The sequence below is a fragment of the Leptonotus elevatus genome, chromosome 4 (assembly GCF_054856555.1).
Source record: "Leptonotus elevatus isolate MCC_2025b chromosome 4, RoL_Lele_1.0, whole genome shotgun sequence".
Classification (NCBI taxonomy): domain Eukaryota; kingdom Metazoa; phylum Chordata; class Actinopteri; order Syngnathiformes; family Syngnathidae; genus Leptonotus; species Leptonotus elevatus.
Genome location: NC_141242.1, coordinates 6,471,804 through 6,491,353, shown reverse-complemented (window position 1 = coordinate 6,491,353; position 19,550 = coordinate 6,471,804). Strand labels below are relative to the sequence as shown.

Genomic DNA, 19,550 nt, shown 5'->3' with positions numbered 1-19,550 from the left:
AAGGCCCAAGAATAATATATATTGTTATTGTGCGTTAAACACAATACAGCTTAGGTTTCTTGTGATGCTGAGAAAACTGCAACATGTTTTTCTTTTTCTTTTTTTCTCTTCTTCAAGCAGTCATGTCTGATAACCACACAAAAGCTGTGTATCAATTATTTACGTTTGAAGTCCTGCAAACTTTGTAGAAAGTGTTCCTTCCCGTACCTTTTTCCTTCTGGGTCACTCTTCAACTTGACATATTTGAAGTGAAACCAATCAAATGGTTTGTAAGTACAATTTTCCTCATCACACTTAATCATGCGTCCAGTCCATTGATACCTTAAAAGGGGGGTTTGCTTTCACTCGCGCATGCGTAAGTAATACTCCCGTGGCATCATAGAAGCAAAAATGGCCTAAATATTTGAAATTTGTTAAAATTGGAACAACGAGAATCGGATGAATTATGTGGAAAAAAGGAAAAAAAAGGAACTACTTGCTATTCCCCGGAAAAAACGCAAATCCTGTTGCGTCTCCTTGCACGCAGGGGAGTGTTACACAAAAAGAAAAACTGTCGTTGAAACATCCACATAATTGTAAATAGTACCACAGTTGCACACATTTGTAAATAGTTTGCCAAATTGTTGTCAAATTGTTAAACTGTTGAATGTAAATAAACGTATTTTGCTATCAAAAACTCATTTTCATTGTTGGTGGTAGTATTTTACATAAGTAAAGCACTGTTTAGATGTTTGTGGCATCATTCATGGAAAATAAAAAAGGTGTCAAATTCACTAGAGTGCATGAAATAATATTGTTTCACTAAAAGCTTGATTTCTCCGTATTTTGGTCCAAAACAAGAGCATTTGGTTGAAACTAACCATTTTCTATTGTTGATTACTGAAGAACGGAATAAGGTAGAAACAAACTTTATTTTCTGATGAAAGATGAGAGTTCGATCTTTCATTTGGTAGTATGTGTGTTTACATAGTCCAAACACAAAACTTTCTGTGGACCTTGAAAGATCAGTCAAAATGCTTAAATCGGCTGGCACCCACAGCATCCCTTTTCTGAAAACGTCTGGCAGTCAAAGAGTTAACAAACAGAGGGTGAGCTAAAAGGAACTTTACGTTGTTGTTTATATAACGAAAACAGTGGTGGTTTGGCCCACAGCGTATCTCAGCGCATTGAAAGATAAGATTAAAAAAAACACAAAAGTGGTCAGAGACAGGGACCTGCAGGATATGAGAGGCCAGCATTGACACCTTTTGTAAAAACAAGGTCCAATGTGTTGCCATATGAATGAGTGGTACAGTTGACATGTTGGATAAAATCTGGACTAAAAAGAGAATCTAAGAATTCCATTGCTTTGGAGTGTTCACTAGTTCAACATTCAGGGTCGTCACCATCACACATCATTGGTGCGTGTAGACGTAAATTTGTCAAAAATATTTGTATTTCAGTCTGTTTAGTGTTTAGTAACCATTAAAACTGAAATAAGTTTATATATCCGGTAAACCCCTCAATATTTTTTATGTATATAACTCCATTCAAAAATATTCCACACTCTTATTTTGTAGCACATCGCCAGATGTAGAGAAATGAACGTGATACACTGCACTGATGAACAATGTTGTTAGAAGATGTCGAGTTTACAACAACACTGTACAGGGACTAAACATGTTTCTTATTCGTCCAAATGCAAAGATAAATTAATATAAAATATCTTCAAATGAACATAGACTCAAATATTTATTTAAGTTATGCCCCACCCCCTGACAGGAGATTGGTCCAACTGGTGTTGCCGTAGAATAGATTTCACGTGACCCATACTCCATTCCAGGCTGCTTTTACAGAGCCACACGCTTTTCACTATAATTCATAATAATTCATTCTGAATTCGTACTATACGAACTTACACATCGACACTGTTTGTCCTTTCACTACTCTATCGAAGCCAAACTGCTCCATTTTGTGTCTGTTTACTTTCGTATCACACAGTTTTTGTCAAAATCTTTCGGCCTTGTTTAGCTTAGCTTAGCTTAGCTTGCTAGCCACCGAAAAAGGGAGACGCGTTTGTTATCGACATATTGGCTCAACAGACGTCAAATGTGACCGAAAAGTGTCGTGAATATCGTTTGAAAATGTTTGCAATAAGGAAAGTCAAGTACAAAGAGGAGCTTTGTGGCGCACAAGAAGAGAATGAGCGATTACGTCAACCGATGGACGCCTTTTGCAAGCAGCCTCGAATTGTGTTGAACAGAGCAGGTTTGTGACTTATTTAATCAATGCTTTTCAACAATATGTCTATTTTGAAAGGATCCTTCATCCGGGCACTTCTTACCTTACGTTTACATTTTTTCTCAAGTCGCTTTGGTACATGTCTCAGATAAGAATAGGTGCTCCTATTTTTTATGGTAAATGTTTTAAGAATTATATAAATAAGCAGGTTTATTCTTTATTTTTGATTCGTTGACATACCAACAACTAGAATGGAGGGTGGAAACCTAGTAGATAATTTGATATTGTAAACAGAAGTGACTCGTTGGACCATTGATTGTAACTAAGTAAAACATTTTTTTTCTTAGCATAGAATTAGCTAATATATTACATATAGCCAAATATTTATGCTAAAGGCACATTGACACTAAGCCCATCACAATGATTAAAAATAAAATAATTTAGGGCTGTTCGGTGGAATGGCCCATTTAGGTTTGACATACACTTACTGTTGGCTAAATTTATTTCTCTCTCCAGGCTTTATTTGTTCTGCTTTGCTGCCCCCTAGAGATGAATAATTAAAAGTTCCTTCAACTCCTCGAGGATGTTGTACAGCTGATGCAGATGCATGCATTTGTTAGCTTTTTGTCAATAAATGCCAGATTTCACAACTTGAAATATTTCCTATATTTATGTGCGGAACAATTAGTGTTACAGGCGTTGCAGAGTAACGTTGAGTGAATTCTGGAACAAAATACAGATACGTAACATTTGCCAGCTTTGCTACTCTTTCACTCAGGTTGCCCATGTGAAAATCTTAAATATAAAACACATAATGTCACAATAAACGGTCTTTACCAAACCATGTGTATCTTGTGTCCCGCAGACGTCAGTGTAAAATATCTTTGTCCTGAGCGGCAGGAGCCAGAGTTCCCTGGCGTGAAAGAGGAGGAGGACTTGGAGCCTCTTCAAGTTAAAGAAGAGGAGCAGCCACAGCCTCCCAACATAAAGAAAGAGGAGCGGCTGCCACCATACATTAAAGAGGAGGAGCATTTCACAGAGTTGCCCGTGACTGGTGTCCATTTGAAGAGTGAAGATGAATGTCAAAATGAAGAGAACAAAGGGGCGGAGTCTCCAAGCAGCAGCTCAAGACAACAAACAACAACAGAAGATGACGAGGACCGTCGTGGAGGATCACAAGCAGACAGCCTGTTAGCTCGAATGTCAGATGGTGAAGACACGTCACACTCTCCTCAAACCGATGACTATGAACAGTCTGACGGTGATGTGACATGTCACACTGACAGCAAACTTTGGAAATGTTCTCAGTGTGGAAAAACTTTTGGCTGCCGGTCTCTATTGAGAAGACATATGATTGGCCACACTGGCGACAAACCTTTTGCCTGCTCAATTTGTGGTAAAAAATGTGCTCAGAAGTTAAGCTTAAAAATACACACAAGAACACACACTGGAGAGAAGCCTTTTGCCTGCTCAGTTTGTGGTAAAAAATTTGCTGAGAAAGGAACCTTAAAAAGACATACAAGAACCCACACTGGAGAGAAGCCTTTTGCCTGCTCAGTTTGTGGTCAAAAATTTTCTGAGAGGGGAAGCTTAAAAAGACATACAAGAACCCACAATGGAGAGAAGCCTTTTGCTTGCTCAGTTTGTGGTAAAAAATTTGCCCGTAATGCATATTTAACAAGACACACAACAGCCCACGCTGGAGTGAAGCCTTTTGCCTGCTCAGTTTGTGGTCAGAATTTTGCTGAGAAGGGAAGCTTAAAAAGACACACAAGAACCCACACTGGAGAGAAGCCTTTTGCTTGCTCAGTTTGTGGTCAAAATTTTGCTGAGAAAATAAACTTAAAAATACACACAAGAACCCACACTGGAGAGAAGCCTTTTGCTTGCTCAGTTTGTGGTCAAAATTTTGCTGAGAAAATAAACTTAAAAATACACACAAGAACCCACAATGGAGAGAAGCCTTTTGCTTGCTCAGTTTGTGGTAAAAAATTTGCCCGTAATGCATATTTAACAAGACACACAACAGCCCACACTGGAGTGAAGCCTTTTGCCTGCTCAGTTTGTGGTCACAATTTTGCTGACAAGGGATACTTAAAAATACACACAAGAGCCCACACTGGTGAGAAACCTTTTACCTGTGCCGTTTGTTGTCAAAGATTCCCAAGTAAGGCTAAAGCTCAGAGGCACAAGTGTGCTGGTGAGAATAGCAGAGATGAATGATGGTGCAAAGATCATGTCTACCGCTGAATGAACGAATGATCTGTGTACCTGTGTTGTATGTGTCTGACTTAACCCTTTTTTTAAAATTGAATTTGTATTCAAAATGTTACATCAACCTGACAAGGGGCTGCAGATTTAAACTATCTGACAGCTATAATCTGGCATGTTTACCGGTAATTGTCCATTAATATGCATTGTGCCTTATATCATTTTTATATTGCATTTTCCATGTTTAATATTGAAGGCAAAATAACCATGGTTTGATATGTCCTCATTAACCTCTTATATAAGGATATGTTGTTGTCCTGAACTGTTGTACGAATCCAGGTGCCCAACAGTTTGTAAACAAAGGTCGGAATCAGCCTGGGAACTCTTCCTTGTTTATACTACAGCCTTCCCTGCTTCGCAAAACATGTTTTCGAGAGGGTCTCGGAGAAGGCTTGGACAGCCCGGTTTCTCACGCTCACAACTTTTTGTTAACGAATAAAAGACAGAGCGGCACACGGTCCGGACAGAGTCAGCTGTGGAATACGTACGATTGCCCAGCCGTTTTGCAGCTCGTTCTACCCGGACCGTGGGCTCTCCGGTCTAGTGTCAAGGTAAGCGCTGATGATGATCATATGTTGCTGCTTAACGTTGTAGTGTATTGATTGCTGTTTGCGGGGAATAAAACGTACGATTATTCTGGCACAGTCCAGGTGTAGATTGCTGTTTACGGGGAATAAAAGGCATAATTATTCTAGCACAGTAAATCAGTCTCTGTGTATTCATTGTTACCGCCGATCACTCACGATCCTGCATAAAAATATAAAGGTGAAGTAGTGTTTTCCACAAAACAAATATTAAAGGTAATTACAATGACAGTGATTTTAAATCTACAATTTTGTGATCTGTTTGTATTTGTAAATACTTTCTTATAATTATTGTGTGTGCCAAAACACTCAAAGCTTTGTATATAGTTTGTCCTTTTTTGTTACATTTACACAAGTATGACTAACTGTAAATATAATAAAAAATAAAGGATGTCATCCATTATTACTGAAATAAATTTCTCTTTTTTGGTAAACCCCTCAATAATTTTAAAGTATGTACGTATATCCATTCAAATATATTTAATTTCTACACTCTTATTTTGTAGCACATCACCAGATGTGGAGAGATGAACCTGATATGCTGCACTGATAAACAATGTTGTCAGAAGATGTTGAGTTTACAACACTGTACAGGAACACCAGTTTGAAGATTTTTTTTTTTAACATCCAACTGAATGTTTAATTAAACGTGTTATTTGAAGATATTTTTAGTTATTCTTCTCGTGACACGAGATTTGTCCAACTGGAATATCCATCTATCCATTTACCAAACTACCATTCACACTCACATTGTAAAATAGTTATCTTAAATAAATACATTAAATAAATAAATAATGACATACGAAGTGGAAAAGAAGGGAGACAACGGTCCATTAAAAAGTATTACAGTGCATACCATAATATGGACGGAAGGTCTATGTGATTATGATAATTATGTGGCCGGGTGGTAAATACAAGAGTTTACAAGTTTACAACAACACTGTACATGAACTAAACATGCTAAATGCATTATTTATTTATTTTTTATTTTTAAATTTTGTATGTTGGTGAATATGTGCGTGTGAGGGTGTACTTATTAGTTCACCTAAAACCTAATAAAAATCCCATACCGTTCACCTAAACCGAATACTTCAGAATCCAGCTCGAGTCGTGAGGTTGTCAGGAGACCCGAGGAAGGATCAAAGAAACATCTAAATTCCAACAAATTAGGGAGACCAAAGGAGAGAGACTGAGGAAAGGAAAGAAGGAAGGATAGATGAAGCAGAGTGAGATCCACAGACATCAGCCTCCACCGATTAAACGACCAGAGGAAGAAACAGATTGTGTTTGAATTTCGATAGATGCTGGTGTGGTGGATCTGGCATGCATGAAAACCCCCACCAAAGAGGGGAGCCGTCATCCCGGGCCAGGACAGAGCAAGCACAACCCCCCAGGGCCCCCCAGGCCACGGCAGCGCCAAGGGACAACCCCCGTCTACAGGCCGGAGAGCAAACCCAGGACATCCGGGAGAGCACCGCAACACAGCTCCTCCCAAGAGACCCAGGGAACGGCAAAGACGCATCCGCCAGCCAGCAGCCCACAGAAGGGCAGAGCCGCCCACGCTCAGGCAGGGGGGACAGCACCTATAGAGTTAACCCACTGGCATGCAGTGATTCCGAATATTATCCCTTAGTGCCCATTGGAGGTGAATCTTGAGGAGTTGGTGACTGTAAGGTGTCGTTTGATTTAGTCTGCTGGATCCTGCTGGCAGCAACTGGGTTCCTGTCTATACAATTTGCCAAATACAGAAACAGCAATGTAAGTTATCGTGATGTGGTGGCTCTCGCTAACAGGCAGAATTAAGTAAGCAGATTTAGCTTAAAAGATTATATATACGTAGACCATGTTTCTATAAATGTTGATATTTCGTTTTTATTTGAGGCAGATATTTTTTCCATTAAAATGTAATTTATGAGGAGATTAGACCATTGGTCGATATTCAGAGTTTGTTTATTTTTCCAGTTAACAAGATTTTTTTTTTTTTTGCGATCGTAAGGGCTACAAGTGTAGATTGAAATTGTTTACGTGGTAAGTCAGTTGTTGTTAGGTCACCTAGCAAACACAAGTTTGTAGATAAAGGTATCCTACAGTCCAAGATTGCGGAAAGTTTTTCCAAGACTTTAGTCCAGAAATACATAACCGGAGTGCATAACCATAAAGCATGAAAATAAGTGTCTGTAGTGTTTTGTAAACACTGGAGACAAATGTCGGAGTCTGAGAGTCCCATTTTCTTCATCATATTTTGAGTAATGTATGTTCTATGAATAATTTTATATTGGATAAGTTGTAAATTTGTATGTTTTGTCATTTTAAATACGTTTTCACAAACTTAAATCCAAAAGTCAGATTCCGGAGCTGTAGACAAGTCTGTCTCCCATTTCGAGATGTGTAAAGACATTTTATCAGTATACGAAAGTAACATATATTTTTGAGAGGTTTTTTGTTGTTGTCGGAGAAAGCTTAGTAATATCTTTAGCTAAAAATGGCGATTGGAGCATACCCCCAAGTGTTGGAATTTGTTTATTTATCATACTTTTAACTTGCAGATAATGTAAAAAAATTATTATTATTATTTTTTTTCTTTGGGAGCAAGGATGTATATGATATAAACATATTATCTGAGAAAAGATGGTGGAGATGTGTAATTCCTTTCTGCTCCCACACACCTAAATAAAACGATTGGTTGTTAAGTTGAAAGTCGCGGTTATGCCATAGGGGACAAAGCCCGCAGGGCTCCACTTGGGCTTTTGTAATTTCTAGTGCCTTCCACCAGACAGTCAGGGTGGCGGAAATCCTTGGGTTTTTAAAACAATTGTGTCGCTCAATCGATGTTGTAATGAAGAGTAAATCTAGAAGTCTGAGGTTATTACAATCCTTCTGTTCTAGTTCCAGCCAACAGTTAGTATCTCTGTTGGGTTGTGCCCATAGAATGATATATTGTAGCTGGTTAGCTATATAGTAGTGCATAAAATTTGGTGCCTCTCGACCTCCTTGGGATTTACTTTTCTAAAGAGTAGATAGACTAATCTTTGCTTTTTTTTTTATTCCAGTAAAATTTTGTAACGGTCGAGTCCAACAACTGGAACCAGTTAGCCGTAGGTTTAAATTGAATCATTGAGAAAAAATAGTAAATAGTAAATAATATTTAATGGTGGCTATTCGTCCTATTAGAGAAATAGGAAGATTATTCCAGCGCTCCAAGTCACTTCAAATGCTATCCAGAAGTGGAGTAAAGTTTAAATGAATTAAATCAGTTAATTTAGGTGAGATTTTTATGCCTAAGTATTTTAAATTACCTATAGGAAATGAGTAGTGTGGGTCCTGGCTTGCAGGGTTCCATGAATTTTCTATAATAGGGAGTAGTGTAGATTTTGTCCAATTAATGGTATAATCAGGTAAATTTGAGAATTTAGTTAATAAGTTAAATACTTCCCCTAACGAAATAGCAGGCTGTTCTAAATAAAGTAAAATATCATCGGCATATAGATTAATTTTGTGTTCTGTTACCCCAGAGTGAATTCCTTGAATCTTTCTTTCCTGGCGTATAGCTAATACAAGCGGCTCAATAAATATTGCAAATAATAAAGGGGACAGTGGGCATCCCTGTCTTGTGCCTCTCTGTAGAGTTCAAATCTTAGATATAATCCCATTAGTAGTAACTGTAGCTTTAGGAGAATCATATAATACTGACACCCAGTGAATAATTGACTTCCCAAAGCCAAATTTATTTAAAACAGCAAAGAGGAAGGACCAGTTAACTTTGTCGAAAGCTTTTTCTGCATCCAATGATATAATAACTGCCTTTTTATCATGCCGCTGTGACATGCTAATAAGGTTAAAGAGCCTCCTAATATTATTAGTAGAGTGACGACCTTTAATAAAGCCTGTTTGGTCGCTATGAATGATTGTCGAGATTACTGTTTCTCGTCTAGATGCGAAAACCTTAGTGCTAATTTTATTATCGGTGTTAATTAGTGAAATCGGAAGTTAACTTGATGGAAGGGTGGGGTCTTTTTCTGGCTTTCATAAAAGTGTAATTGCTGCTGTATTCATGTGTGGGCATATCTAACCATTAGTTTTAATTTCTGTTACTACTCTTAAGAATAGTGGAGCAAGCATTAAACAGAAGTGCTTAAAAAATATAGCCGGATAACCATCCGGGCCAGGTGCTCTGCCATTAGGCGTACTAGCACTGTACAGCTCGATTATAGTAAGTGGCGCATCTAACATATCTTATATCTCTAAATGCAGTTTAAAGATTTCTTATTTATTCTCCAAATTAACCTAAAATTAAATGTCTATTTTAGTTCTCCCCGTGACACGAGATTTGTCCAACTGGTGAGAGGCGGTACAGACTGAAAATGCAAGACTTAAAAAAGAACTTATGAAGTTAAAAAAAAGAAAAGAAAATCAAAGTGCAAATAATGTTATACAGAAAATGAAGGCAAACAATCCTGAAGATTTCGAGGACAGCAACAAAGTGAAATACTACACAGGACTTCCTAGCTTCCATACTTTAAGGGCTGTATTTAACCCTAATTTCACCAGAGATATCGGAAAACAAGAATTGGATCTTGAACAAATTTCAAAAGCTCATTATGACGTTGATGCAACTTTGTCTTAATAAGCCCATTATTGATCTGTCCTACAGATTTGGTGTGTCCACGGTATTCCTAGAAACCTTGAACATCTTATTTGTAGCATTACAGCATTATATTAGCTACAAGCCACTATGCCTTTGGTATTGACAAACTATTTTGGCAGGACATGCATCTTAGATTGCTTTGAGATATTTATTGACAGACCATCCAGTATGAGAGCAAGAGCTCAAACATGGTCAAGCTATAAACTTCACAACACTGCCAAATATTTGATTGCCGTGTCACCACGGAACTGTTAGTTTCATATCACGTGAGTAATAAGTATCTGACTGCTAATTGTAAATTTATGGACATCACCCATGGAGATGTGATCTTGGCAGACCGAGGTTTGCCATACTTTTTTTGCATCTCAGATTTTTCTAGTAAGATATGATTATCAATTCAGCTTATTTTTTTACTTTACATTTTTTTATGTTAATATCAATTTTAAGGCCCAAGAATAATATATATTGTTATTGTGCGTTAAACACAATACAGCTTAGGTTTCTTGTGATGCTGAGAAAACTGCAACATGTTTTTCTTTTTCTTTTTTTCTCTTCTTCAAGCAGTCATTTCTGATAACCACACAAAAGCTGTGTATCAATTATTTACGTTTGAAGTCCTGCAAACTTTGGAGAAAGTGTTCCTTCCCGTACCTTTTTCCTTCTGGGTCACTCTTCAACTTGACATATTTGAAGTGAAACCAATCAAATGGTTTGTAAGTACAATTTTCCTCATCGCACTTAATCATGCGTCCAGTCCATTGATACCTTAAAAGGGGGGTTTGCTTTCACTTGCGCATGCGTAAGTAATACTCCCGTGGCATCATAGAAGCAAAAATGGCCTAAATATTTGAAATTTGTTAAAATTGGAACGACGAGAATCGGATGAATTATGTGGAAAAAAGGAAAAAAAGGAACTACTTGCTATTCCCCGGAAAAAACGGCCGGCAAGAAAGTGCACGCGAAGGGGCAATCGCAGTGAACCTAATCTGTTGTGCAAATCCTGTTGCGTCTCCTTGCACGCAGGGGAGTGTTACACAAAAAGAAAAACTGTCGTTGAAACATCCACATAATTGTAAATAGTACCACAGTTGCACACATTTGTAAATAGTTTGCCAAATTGTTGTCAAATTGTTACACTGTTGAATGTAAATAAACGTATTTTGCTATCAAAAACTCTTTTTCATTGTTGGTGGTAGTATTTTACATAAGTAAAGCACTGTTTAGATGTTTGTGGCATCATTCATGGAAAATAAAAAAGGTGTCAAATTCACTAGAGTGCATGAAATAATATTGTTTCACTAAAAGCTTGATTTCTCCGTATTTTGGTCCAAAACAAGAGCATTTGGTTGAAACTAACCATTTTCTATTGTTGATTACTGAAGAACGGAATAAGGTAGAAACAAACTTTATTTTCTGATGAAAGATGAGAGTTCGATCTTTCATTTGGTAGTATGTGTGTTTACATAGTCCAAACACAAAACTTTCTGTGGACCTTGAAAGATCAGTCAAAATGCTTAAATCGGCTGGCACCCACAGCATCCCTTTTCTGAAAACGTCTGGCAGTCAAAGAGTTAACAAACAGAGGGTGAGCTAAAAGGAACTTTACGTTGTTGTTTATATAACGAAAACAGTGGTGGTTTGGCCCACAGCGTATCTCAGCGCATTGAAAGATAAGATTAAAAAAAAACACAAAAGTGGTCAGAGACGGACCTGCAGGATATGAGAGGCCAGCATTGACACCTTTTGTAAAAACAAGGTCCAATGTGTTGCCATATGAATGAGTGGTACAGTTGACATGTTGGATAAAATCTGGACTAAAAAGAGAATCTAAGAATTCCATTGCTTTGGAGTGTTCACTAGTTTAACATTCAGGGTCGTCACCATCACACATCATTGGATGCGTGTAGACGTAAATTTGTCAAAATATCTGTATTTCAGTCTGTTTAGTGTTTAGTAACCATTAAAACTGAAATAAGTTTATATTTCCGGTAAACCCCTCAATATTTTTTATGTATATAACTCCATTCAAAAATATTCCACACTCTTATTTTGTAGCACATCGCCAGACGTAGAGAAATGAACGTGATACACTGCACTGATAAAAAATGTTGTTAGAAGATGTCGAGGTTACAACAACACTGTACAGGGACTAAACATGTTTCTTATTCGTCCAAATGCAAAGATAAAAAATATAAAATATCTTCAAATGAACATAGACTCAAATATTTATTTAAGTTATGCCCCACCCCCTGACAGGAGATTGGTCCAACTGGTGTTGCCGTAGAATAGATTTCACGTGACCAATACTCCATTCCAGGCTGCTTTTACATAGCCACACGCGGTTCACGATAATTCATAATAATTCATTCTGAATTCGTACTATACGAACTTACACATCGACACTGTGCGTCCGTCACTGCTCTATTGAAGCCAAACTGCTCAATTTTGTGTCTGGTTACATTCGTATCACACAGTTTTTGTCAAAATCTTTCGGCCTTGTTTAGCTTAGCTTAGCTTAGCTTGCTAGCCACCGAAAAAGGGAGACGCGTTTGTTATCGACATATTGGCTCAACAGGCGTCAAATGTGACCGAAAAGTGTCGTGAATATTGTTTGAAAATGTTTGCAATAAGGAAAGTCAAGTACAAAGAGGAGCTTTGTGGCGCACAAGAAGAGAATGAGCGACGACGTCAACCGATGGACGCTTTTTGCAAGCAGCCTCGAGTTGTGTTGAACAGAGCAGGTTTGTCACTTATTTAATCAATACTTTTAAACAATATGTCTATTTTGAAAGGATCCTTCGACGGGGCACTTTTTACCTTACATTTACAGTTTTTCTCAAGTCGCTTTGGTACATGTCTCAGATCAGAATTGTATTTTTAAAACGACTTGTTTAATTTTCACATCACTACCGCAGTTAATAAAGAGGAGACTCTTTTTTTTTTATTATAACAAGCTGTAGGAAAAATGATTATGTAATTTTCTGTTGTCTCTTTCTCAACCTTTTTTGAGCCACGGCACACTTTTTTCATTGAAAAAAAATCGAGCAAACGTTTTTTTTTCTTAGCATTGATTTAGCTAATATATTACATATTATAGTTTTGTTTAATGCCTGTTTAAAAGGGACTATAGTTAAGGTGCTCCTATTTTTGATGGTAAATGTTTTAAGAATTATATAATACAACAGGTTTACTCTTTATTTTTGATTCGTTGACATACCAACAACGAGAATGGAGGATGGAAGCCTAGTAGATAATTTGGTATTGTAAACAGAAGTGACTAGTTGGACCATTGTTTGTAACTAAATAAAAAACAAAAAACGTTTTTCTTTCTGAGCATAGAATTACCTAATATATTACATATAGACACATATTTATGCTAATGGCACATTGACACTAAGCCCATTACAATGATTAAAAATAAAATAATTTAGGGCTGTTCGGTGGAATGGCCCATTTAGGTTTGACATGCACTTATTGTTGGCTAAATTGATTTCTCTCCCCTGGCTTTATTTGTTCTTCTTTGCTGCCCCCTAGAGGTGATTAATTAAAAGTTCTTCAACTCCTCGAGAGGGAAGTGCAGCTGATGCAGATGCATGCATTTGTTAGCTTTTTGTCAATAAATGCCAGATTTCACAACTTGAAATATTTTTTATATTTATGTGCGGAACAATCAGTGTTACAGGGGTTACAGAGTAACGTTGAGTGATTTCTGGAACAAAATACAGATACGTAACATTTGCCAGCTTTGCTACTCTTTCACTCAGGTGGCCCATGTGATAATCTTAAATATAAAACACATAATGTCACAATAAACGATCTTTACCAAACCATGTGTAACTTGTGTCCCGCAGACGTCAGTGAAAAATATCTTTGTCCTGAGCGGCAGGAGCCAGAGTTCCCTGGCGTGAAAGAGGAGGAGGACTTGGAGCCTCTTCAAGTTAAAGAAGAGGAGCAGCCACAGCCTCCCAACATAAAGAAAGAGGAGCGGCTGCCACCATACATTAAAGAGGAGGAGCATTTCACAGAGTTGCCCGTGACTGGTGTCCATTTGAAGAGTGAAGATGAATGTCAATATGAAGAGAACAAAGGGGCGGAGTCTCCAAGCAGCAGCTCAACACAACAAACAACAACAGAAGATGACGAGGACCGTCATGGAGGATCACAAGCAGACAGCCTGTTAGCTCGAATGTCAGATGGTGAAGACACGTCACACTCTCCTCAAACCGATGACTATGAACAGTCTGACGGTGATGTGACATGTCACACTGACAGCAAACGTTGGAAATGTTCTCAGTGTGGAAAAACTTTTGGCTGCCAGTCTCTATTGAGAAGACACATGATCAGCCACACTGGAGACAAGCCTTTTGCCTGCTCGGTTTGTGGTAAAAAATTTGCTCAGAAGGGAACCTTAAAAATGCACGCAAGAACCCACACTGGAGAGAAGCCTTTTGCTTGCTCAGTTTGTGGTCAAAATTTTGCTCAGAAGGTAAGCTTAAAAATACACACAAGAACACACACTGGAGAGAAGCCTTTTGCTTGCTCAGTTTGTGGTAAAAATTTTGCTGAGAAAGGACACTTAAAAATACACACAAGAACACACACTGGAGAGAAGCCTTTTGCTTGCTCAGTTTGTGGTCAAAAATGTGCTTACATGGAAATCTTAAAAATACACACAAGAACACACACTGGAGAAAAGCCTTTTGCCTGCTCAGTTTGTGGTCAAAATTTTGCTCAGAAGGAACACTTAAAAATACACACAAGAACACACACTGGAGAAAAGCCTTTTGCCTGCTCAGTTTGTGGTCAAAATTTTGCTCAGAAGGTAAGTTTAAAAATACACACAAGAACCCACACTGGAGAGAAGCCTTTTACCTGTTTAGTTTGTGGTCAAAATTTTGCTCAGAAGGAACACTTAAAAATACACACAAGAACCCACACTGGAGAGAAGCCTTTTACCTGTTCAGTTTGTGGTCAAAATTTTGCTCGCAAGGAAATATTAAAAATACACACAAGAACACACACTGGAGAGAAGCCTTTTGCCTGCTCAGTTTGTGGTCAAAATTTTGCTAAGAGGGAACACTTAGCAAACCACATGAGAACCCACACTGGAGAGAAGCCTTTTGCCTGCTCAGTTTGTGGTCAAAATTTTGCTCAGAAGGGAACCTTAAAAATACATACAAGAACACACACTGGAGAAAAGCCTTTTGCTTGCTCAGTTTGTGGCAAAACATTTGCTGTGAATGAAAACTTAAAAAGACACACACTAACCCACACTGGAGAGAAGCCTTTTGCTTGCTCAGTTTGTGGTCAAAAATATGCTTACAAGGAAATCTTAAAAATACACACAAGAACCCACACTGGAGAGAAGCCTTTTACCTGTTCAGTTTGTGGTCAAAATTTTGCTCAGAAGGAACACTTAAAAATACACACAAGAACCCACACTGGAGAGAAGCCTTTTGCCTGCTCAGTTTGTGATCAAAATTTTGCTCAGAAGATAAGTTTAAAAATACACACAAGAACACACACTGGAGAGAAGCCTTTTGCCTGCTCAGTTTGTGGTCAAAATTTTGCTCAGAAGGAACACTTAAAAATACACACAAGAACCCACACTGGAGAGAAGCCTTTTACCTGTTCAGTTTGTGGTCAAAATTTTGCTCGCAAGGAAATATTAAAAATACACACAAGAACACACACTGGTGAGAAACCTTTTACCTGCGCCGTTTGTGGTCAAAGATTCACAAGTAAGGCAGAAGCTAAGAGGCACAAGTGTGCTGGTGAGAATAGCAGAGATGAATGATGGTGCAAAGATCATGTCTACCGCTGAATGAACGAATGATCTGTGTAGCTGTATTGTGTATTGTATGTGTCTGACTTAACCCTATTTTTAAATTGAATTTGTATTCAAAATGTTACATCAACCTGACAAGGGGCTGCAGATTTAAACTATCTGACAGCTATAATCTGGCATGTTTACCGGTAATTGTCCATTAATATGCATTGTGCCTTATATAATTTTTATATTACATATTCCATGTTTAATATTAAAGGTAATTGCAATGACAGAGATTTAAATCTACAATTTTGTGATCTATTTGTATTCGTAAATATTTCTTATAATTATTGTGTGTGCCAAAACACTCAAAACATTGTATATAGTTTGTCCTCTTTTGTTACATTTACACTAGTATGACTCACTCTGTAAATATAATAAAAAATTAAAAAGGATGTCATCCATTATTATTGAAATAACTTTCTCTTTTTTGGTAAACACCTTTACAATTTTAAAGTACGCATATCCATCCGTTATAATCTTAAAAAAATAAATGTAAAATTAGTAAATTATGACATACGAAGTGGAACAGAAGGGAGACAACGGTCCATTAAAAAGTATTACAGTGCATACCATAATATGGACTGAAGGTCTATGTGATTATGATAATTATGTGGCCGGGTGGTAAATACAAGAGTTTACAAGTTTACAACACTGCACATGAACTAAACCTGCTAAATGCATTTTTATTTATTTTAAATTTTTTAATTTTGTATGTTAGTGAATATGTGCGTGTGAGGGTGTACTTATTAGTTCACCTAAAACCTATTAAAAATCCCATACCGTTCACCTAAACCGAATACTTCAGAATCCAGCTAGTGTCGTGAGGTTGTCAGGAGACCCGAGGAAGGATCAAAGAAAGGAAAGTGAAATCCAGCACCGACCAGACTTTACTTACTACCCACCGGGTTACCAACCAGAGTCTTTCACCAACCGCAGAAACATCTAAATTCCAACAAATTAGGGAGACCTCAAAAGACCAAAGGAGAGACTGAGGAAAGGAAGGAAGGAAGGATAGATGAAGCAGAGTGAGATCCACAGACATCAGCCTCCACCGATTCAACGACCAGAGGAAGAAGCAGATTGTGTTTGAATTTCGATAGATGCTGGTGTGGTGGATCTGGCATGCATGAAAACCCCCACCAAAGAAGGGAGCCGTCATCCCGGGCCAGGACAGAGCAATTACAACCCCCCAGGGCCCCCCAGGCCACGGCAGCGCCAAGGGACAACCCCCGTCTACAGGCCGGAGAGCAAACCCAGGACATCCGGGAGAGCACCGCAACACAGCTCCTCCCAAGAGACCCAGGGAACGGCAAAGACGCATCCGCCAGCCAGCAGCCCACAGAAGGGCAGAGCCGCTCAGCCAGGGGGGACAGCACCTATAGAGTTAACCCACTGGCATGCAGTGATTCCGAATATTATCCCTTAGTGCCCATTGGTGGTGAATCTTGAGGAGTTGGTGACTGTAAGGCGTCGTTTGATGTAGTCTGCTGGATCCTGCTGGCAGCAACTGGGTTCGTGTCTATAAAAACACAACCATTAGTTACAATTTGCCAAATACAGAAACAGCAATGAAAGTTATCGTGATGTGGTGGCTCTCGCTAACAGGCAGAATTAAGTAACCAGATTTAGTTTAAAAGATTATATATACGTCGACCATGTTTCTATAAATGTTGATATTTCGTTTTTATTTGAGGCAGATATTTTTTCCATTCAAATGTGATTTATGAGGTTAGACCATTGGTCGATATTCAGAGTTTGTTTATTTTTCCAGTTCACAAGAATATTTTTTTTTTGCGATAGGAAGGGCTACAAGTGTAGATTGAAATTGTTTATGTGGTAAGTCAGTTGTTGTTAGGTCACCTAGCAAGCACAAGTTTGGAGATAAAGGTATCCTACAGTCCAAGATGGCGGAAAGTTTTTCCAAGACTTTAGTCCAGAAATACATAACCGGAGTGTATAACCATAAAGCATGAAAATAAGTGTATGTAGTGTTTTGTAAACACTGGAGACAAATGTCGGAGTCTGAGAGTCCCATTTTCTTCATCATATTTTGAGTAATGTATGTTCTATGAATAATTTTATATTGGATAAGTTGTAAATTTGTATGTTTTGTCATTTTAAATACGTTTTCACAAACTTAAATCCAAAAGTCAGATTCCGGAGCTGTAGACAAGTCTGTCTCCCATTTCGAGATGTGTAAAGACATTTTATCAGTATTCGAAAGTAACATATATTTTTGAGAGTTTTTTTGTTGTTGTCGGAGAAAGCTTAGTAATATCTTTAGCTAAAAATGGCGATTGGAGCATACCCCCAAGTGTTGGAATTTGTTTATTTATCATACTTTTAACTTGCAGATATTTAAAAAAAAATATTATTATTATTTTTTTTCTTTGGGAGCAAGGATGTATATGATATAAACATATTATCTGAGAAAAGATGGTGGAGATGTGTAATTCCTTTCTGCTCCCACACACCTAAATAAAACGATTGGTTGTTAAGTTGAAAGTCGCGGTTATGCCATAGGGGACAAAGCCCGCAGGGCTCCACTTGGGCTTTTGTAATTTCTAGTGCCTTCCACCAGACAGTCAGGGTGGCGGAAATCCTTGGGTTTTTAAAACAATTGTGTCGCTCAATCGATGTTGTAATGAAGAGTAAATCTAGAAGTCTGAGGTTATTACAATCCTTCTGTTCTAGTTCCAGCCAACAGTTAGTATCTCTGTTGGGTTGTGCCCATAGAATGATATATTGTAGCTGGTTAGCTATATAGTAGTGCATAAAATTTGGTGCCTCTCGACCTCCTTGGGATTTACTTTTCTGAAGAGTAGATAGACTAATCTTTGCTTTTTTTTTTATTCCAGTAAAATTTTGTAACGGCCGAGTCCAACAACTGGAACCAGTTAGCCGTAGGTTTAAATTGAATCATTGAGAAAAAATAGTAAATAGTAAATAATATTTAATGGTGGCTATTCGTCCTATTAGAGAAATAGGAAGATTATTCCAGCGCTCCAAGTCACTTCAAATGCTATCCAGAAGTGGAGTAAAGTTTAAATGAATTAAATCAGTTAATTTAGGTGAGATTTTTATGCCTAAGTATTTTAAATTACCTATAGGAAATGAGTAGTGTGGGTCCTGGCTTGCAGGGTTCCATGAATTTTCTATAATAGGGAGTAGTGTAGATTTTGTCCAATTAATGGTATAATCAGGTAAATTTGAGAATTTAGTTAATAAGTTAAATACTTCCCCTAACGAAATAGCAGGCTGTTCTAAATAAAGTAAAATATCATCGGCATATAGATTAATTTTGTGTTCTGTTACCCCAGAGTGAATTCCTTGAATCTTTCTTTCCTGGCGTATAGCTAATACAAGCGGCTCAATAAATATTGCAAATAATAAAGGGGACAGTGGGCATCCCTGTCTTGTGCCTCTCTGTAGAGTTCAAATCTTAGATATAATCCCATTAGTAGTAACTGTAGCTTTAGGAGAATCATATAATACTGACACCCAGTGAATAATTGACTTCCCAAAGCCAAATTTATTTAAAACAGCAAAGAGGAAGGACCAGTTAATTTTGTCGAAAGCTTTTTCTGCATCCAATGATATAATAACTGCCTTTTTATCATGCCGCTGTGACATGCTAATAAGGTTAAAGAGCCTCCTAATATTATTAGTAGAGTGACGACCTTTAATAAAGCCTGTTTGGTCGCTATGAATGATTGTCGAGATTACTGTTTCTCGTCTAGATGCGAAACCCTTAGTGCTAATTTTATTATCGGTGTTAATTTGTGAAATCGGAAGTTAACTTGATGGAAGGGTGGGGTCTTTTTCTGGCTTTCATAAAAGTGTAATTGCTGCTGTATTCACGTGTGGGCATATCTAACCATTAGTTTTAATTTCTGTTACTACTCTTAAGAATAGTGGAGCAAGCATTAAACAGAAGTGCTTAAAAAATATAGCCGGATAACCATCCGGGCCAGGTGCTCTGCCATTAGGCGTACTA

At 37.9% G+C, this 19,550-nt stretch overlaps 1 protein-coding gene and 1 pseudogene across 2 annotated transcripts; both read left to right on the top strand.

Annotated features, from left to right (window-relative positions):
- The first annotated feature begins 1,809 nt into the window (after positions 1–1,809).
- Positions 1,810–4,361, top strand: LOC147175263 (uncharacterized; annotated as a pseudogene). The gene is made up of 2 exons (XR_015094658.1): positions 1,810–2,247; positions 3,086–4,361. The product of XR_015094658.1 is annotated as an uncharacterized LOC147175263 (transcript).
- Positions 4,362–12,024: 7,663 nt separating this feature from the next.
- Positions 12,025–15,957, top strand: LOC147175262 (uncharacterized). Its single transcript, XM_086074384.1, has 2 exons — positions 12,025–12,461; positions 13,572–15,957. Exons 1-2 carry the CDS (start codon positions 12,338–12,340, stop codon positions 15,515–15,517), a joined length of 2,070 nt encoding a protein of 689 aa, XP_085930510.1. The 5' UTR covers positions 12,025–12,337; the 3' UTR covers positions 15,518–15,957.
- Positions 15,958–19,550: the final 3,593 nt, after the last annotated feature.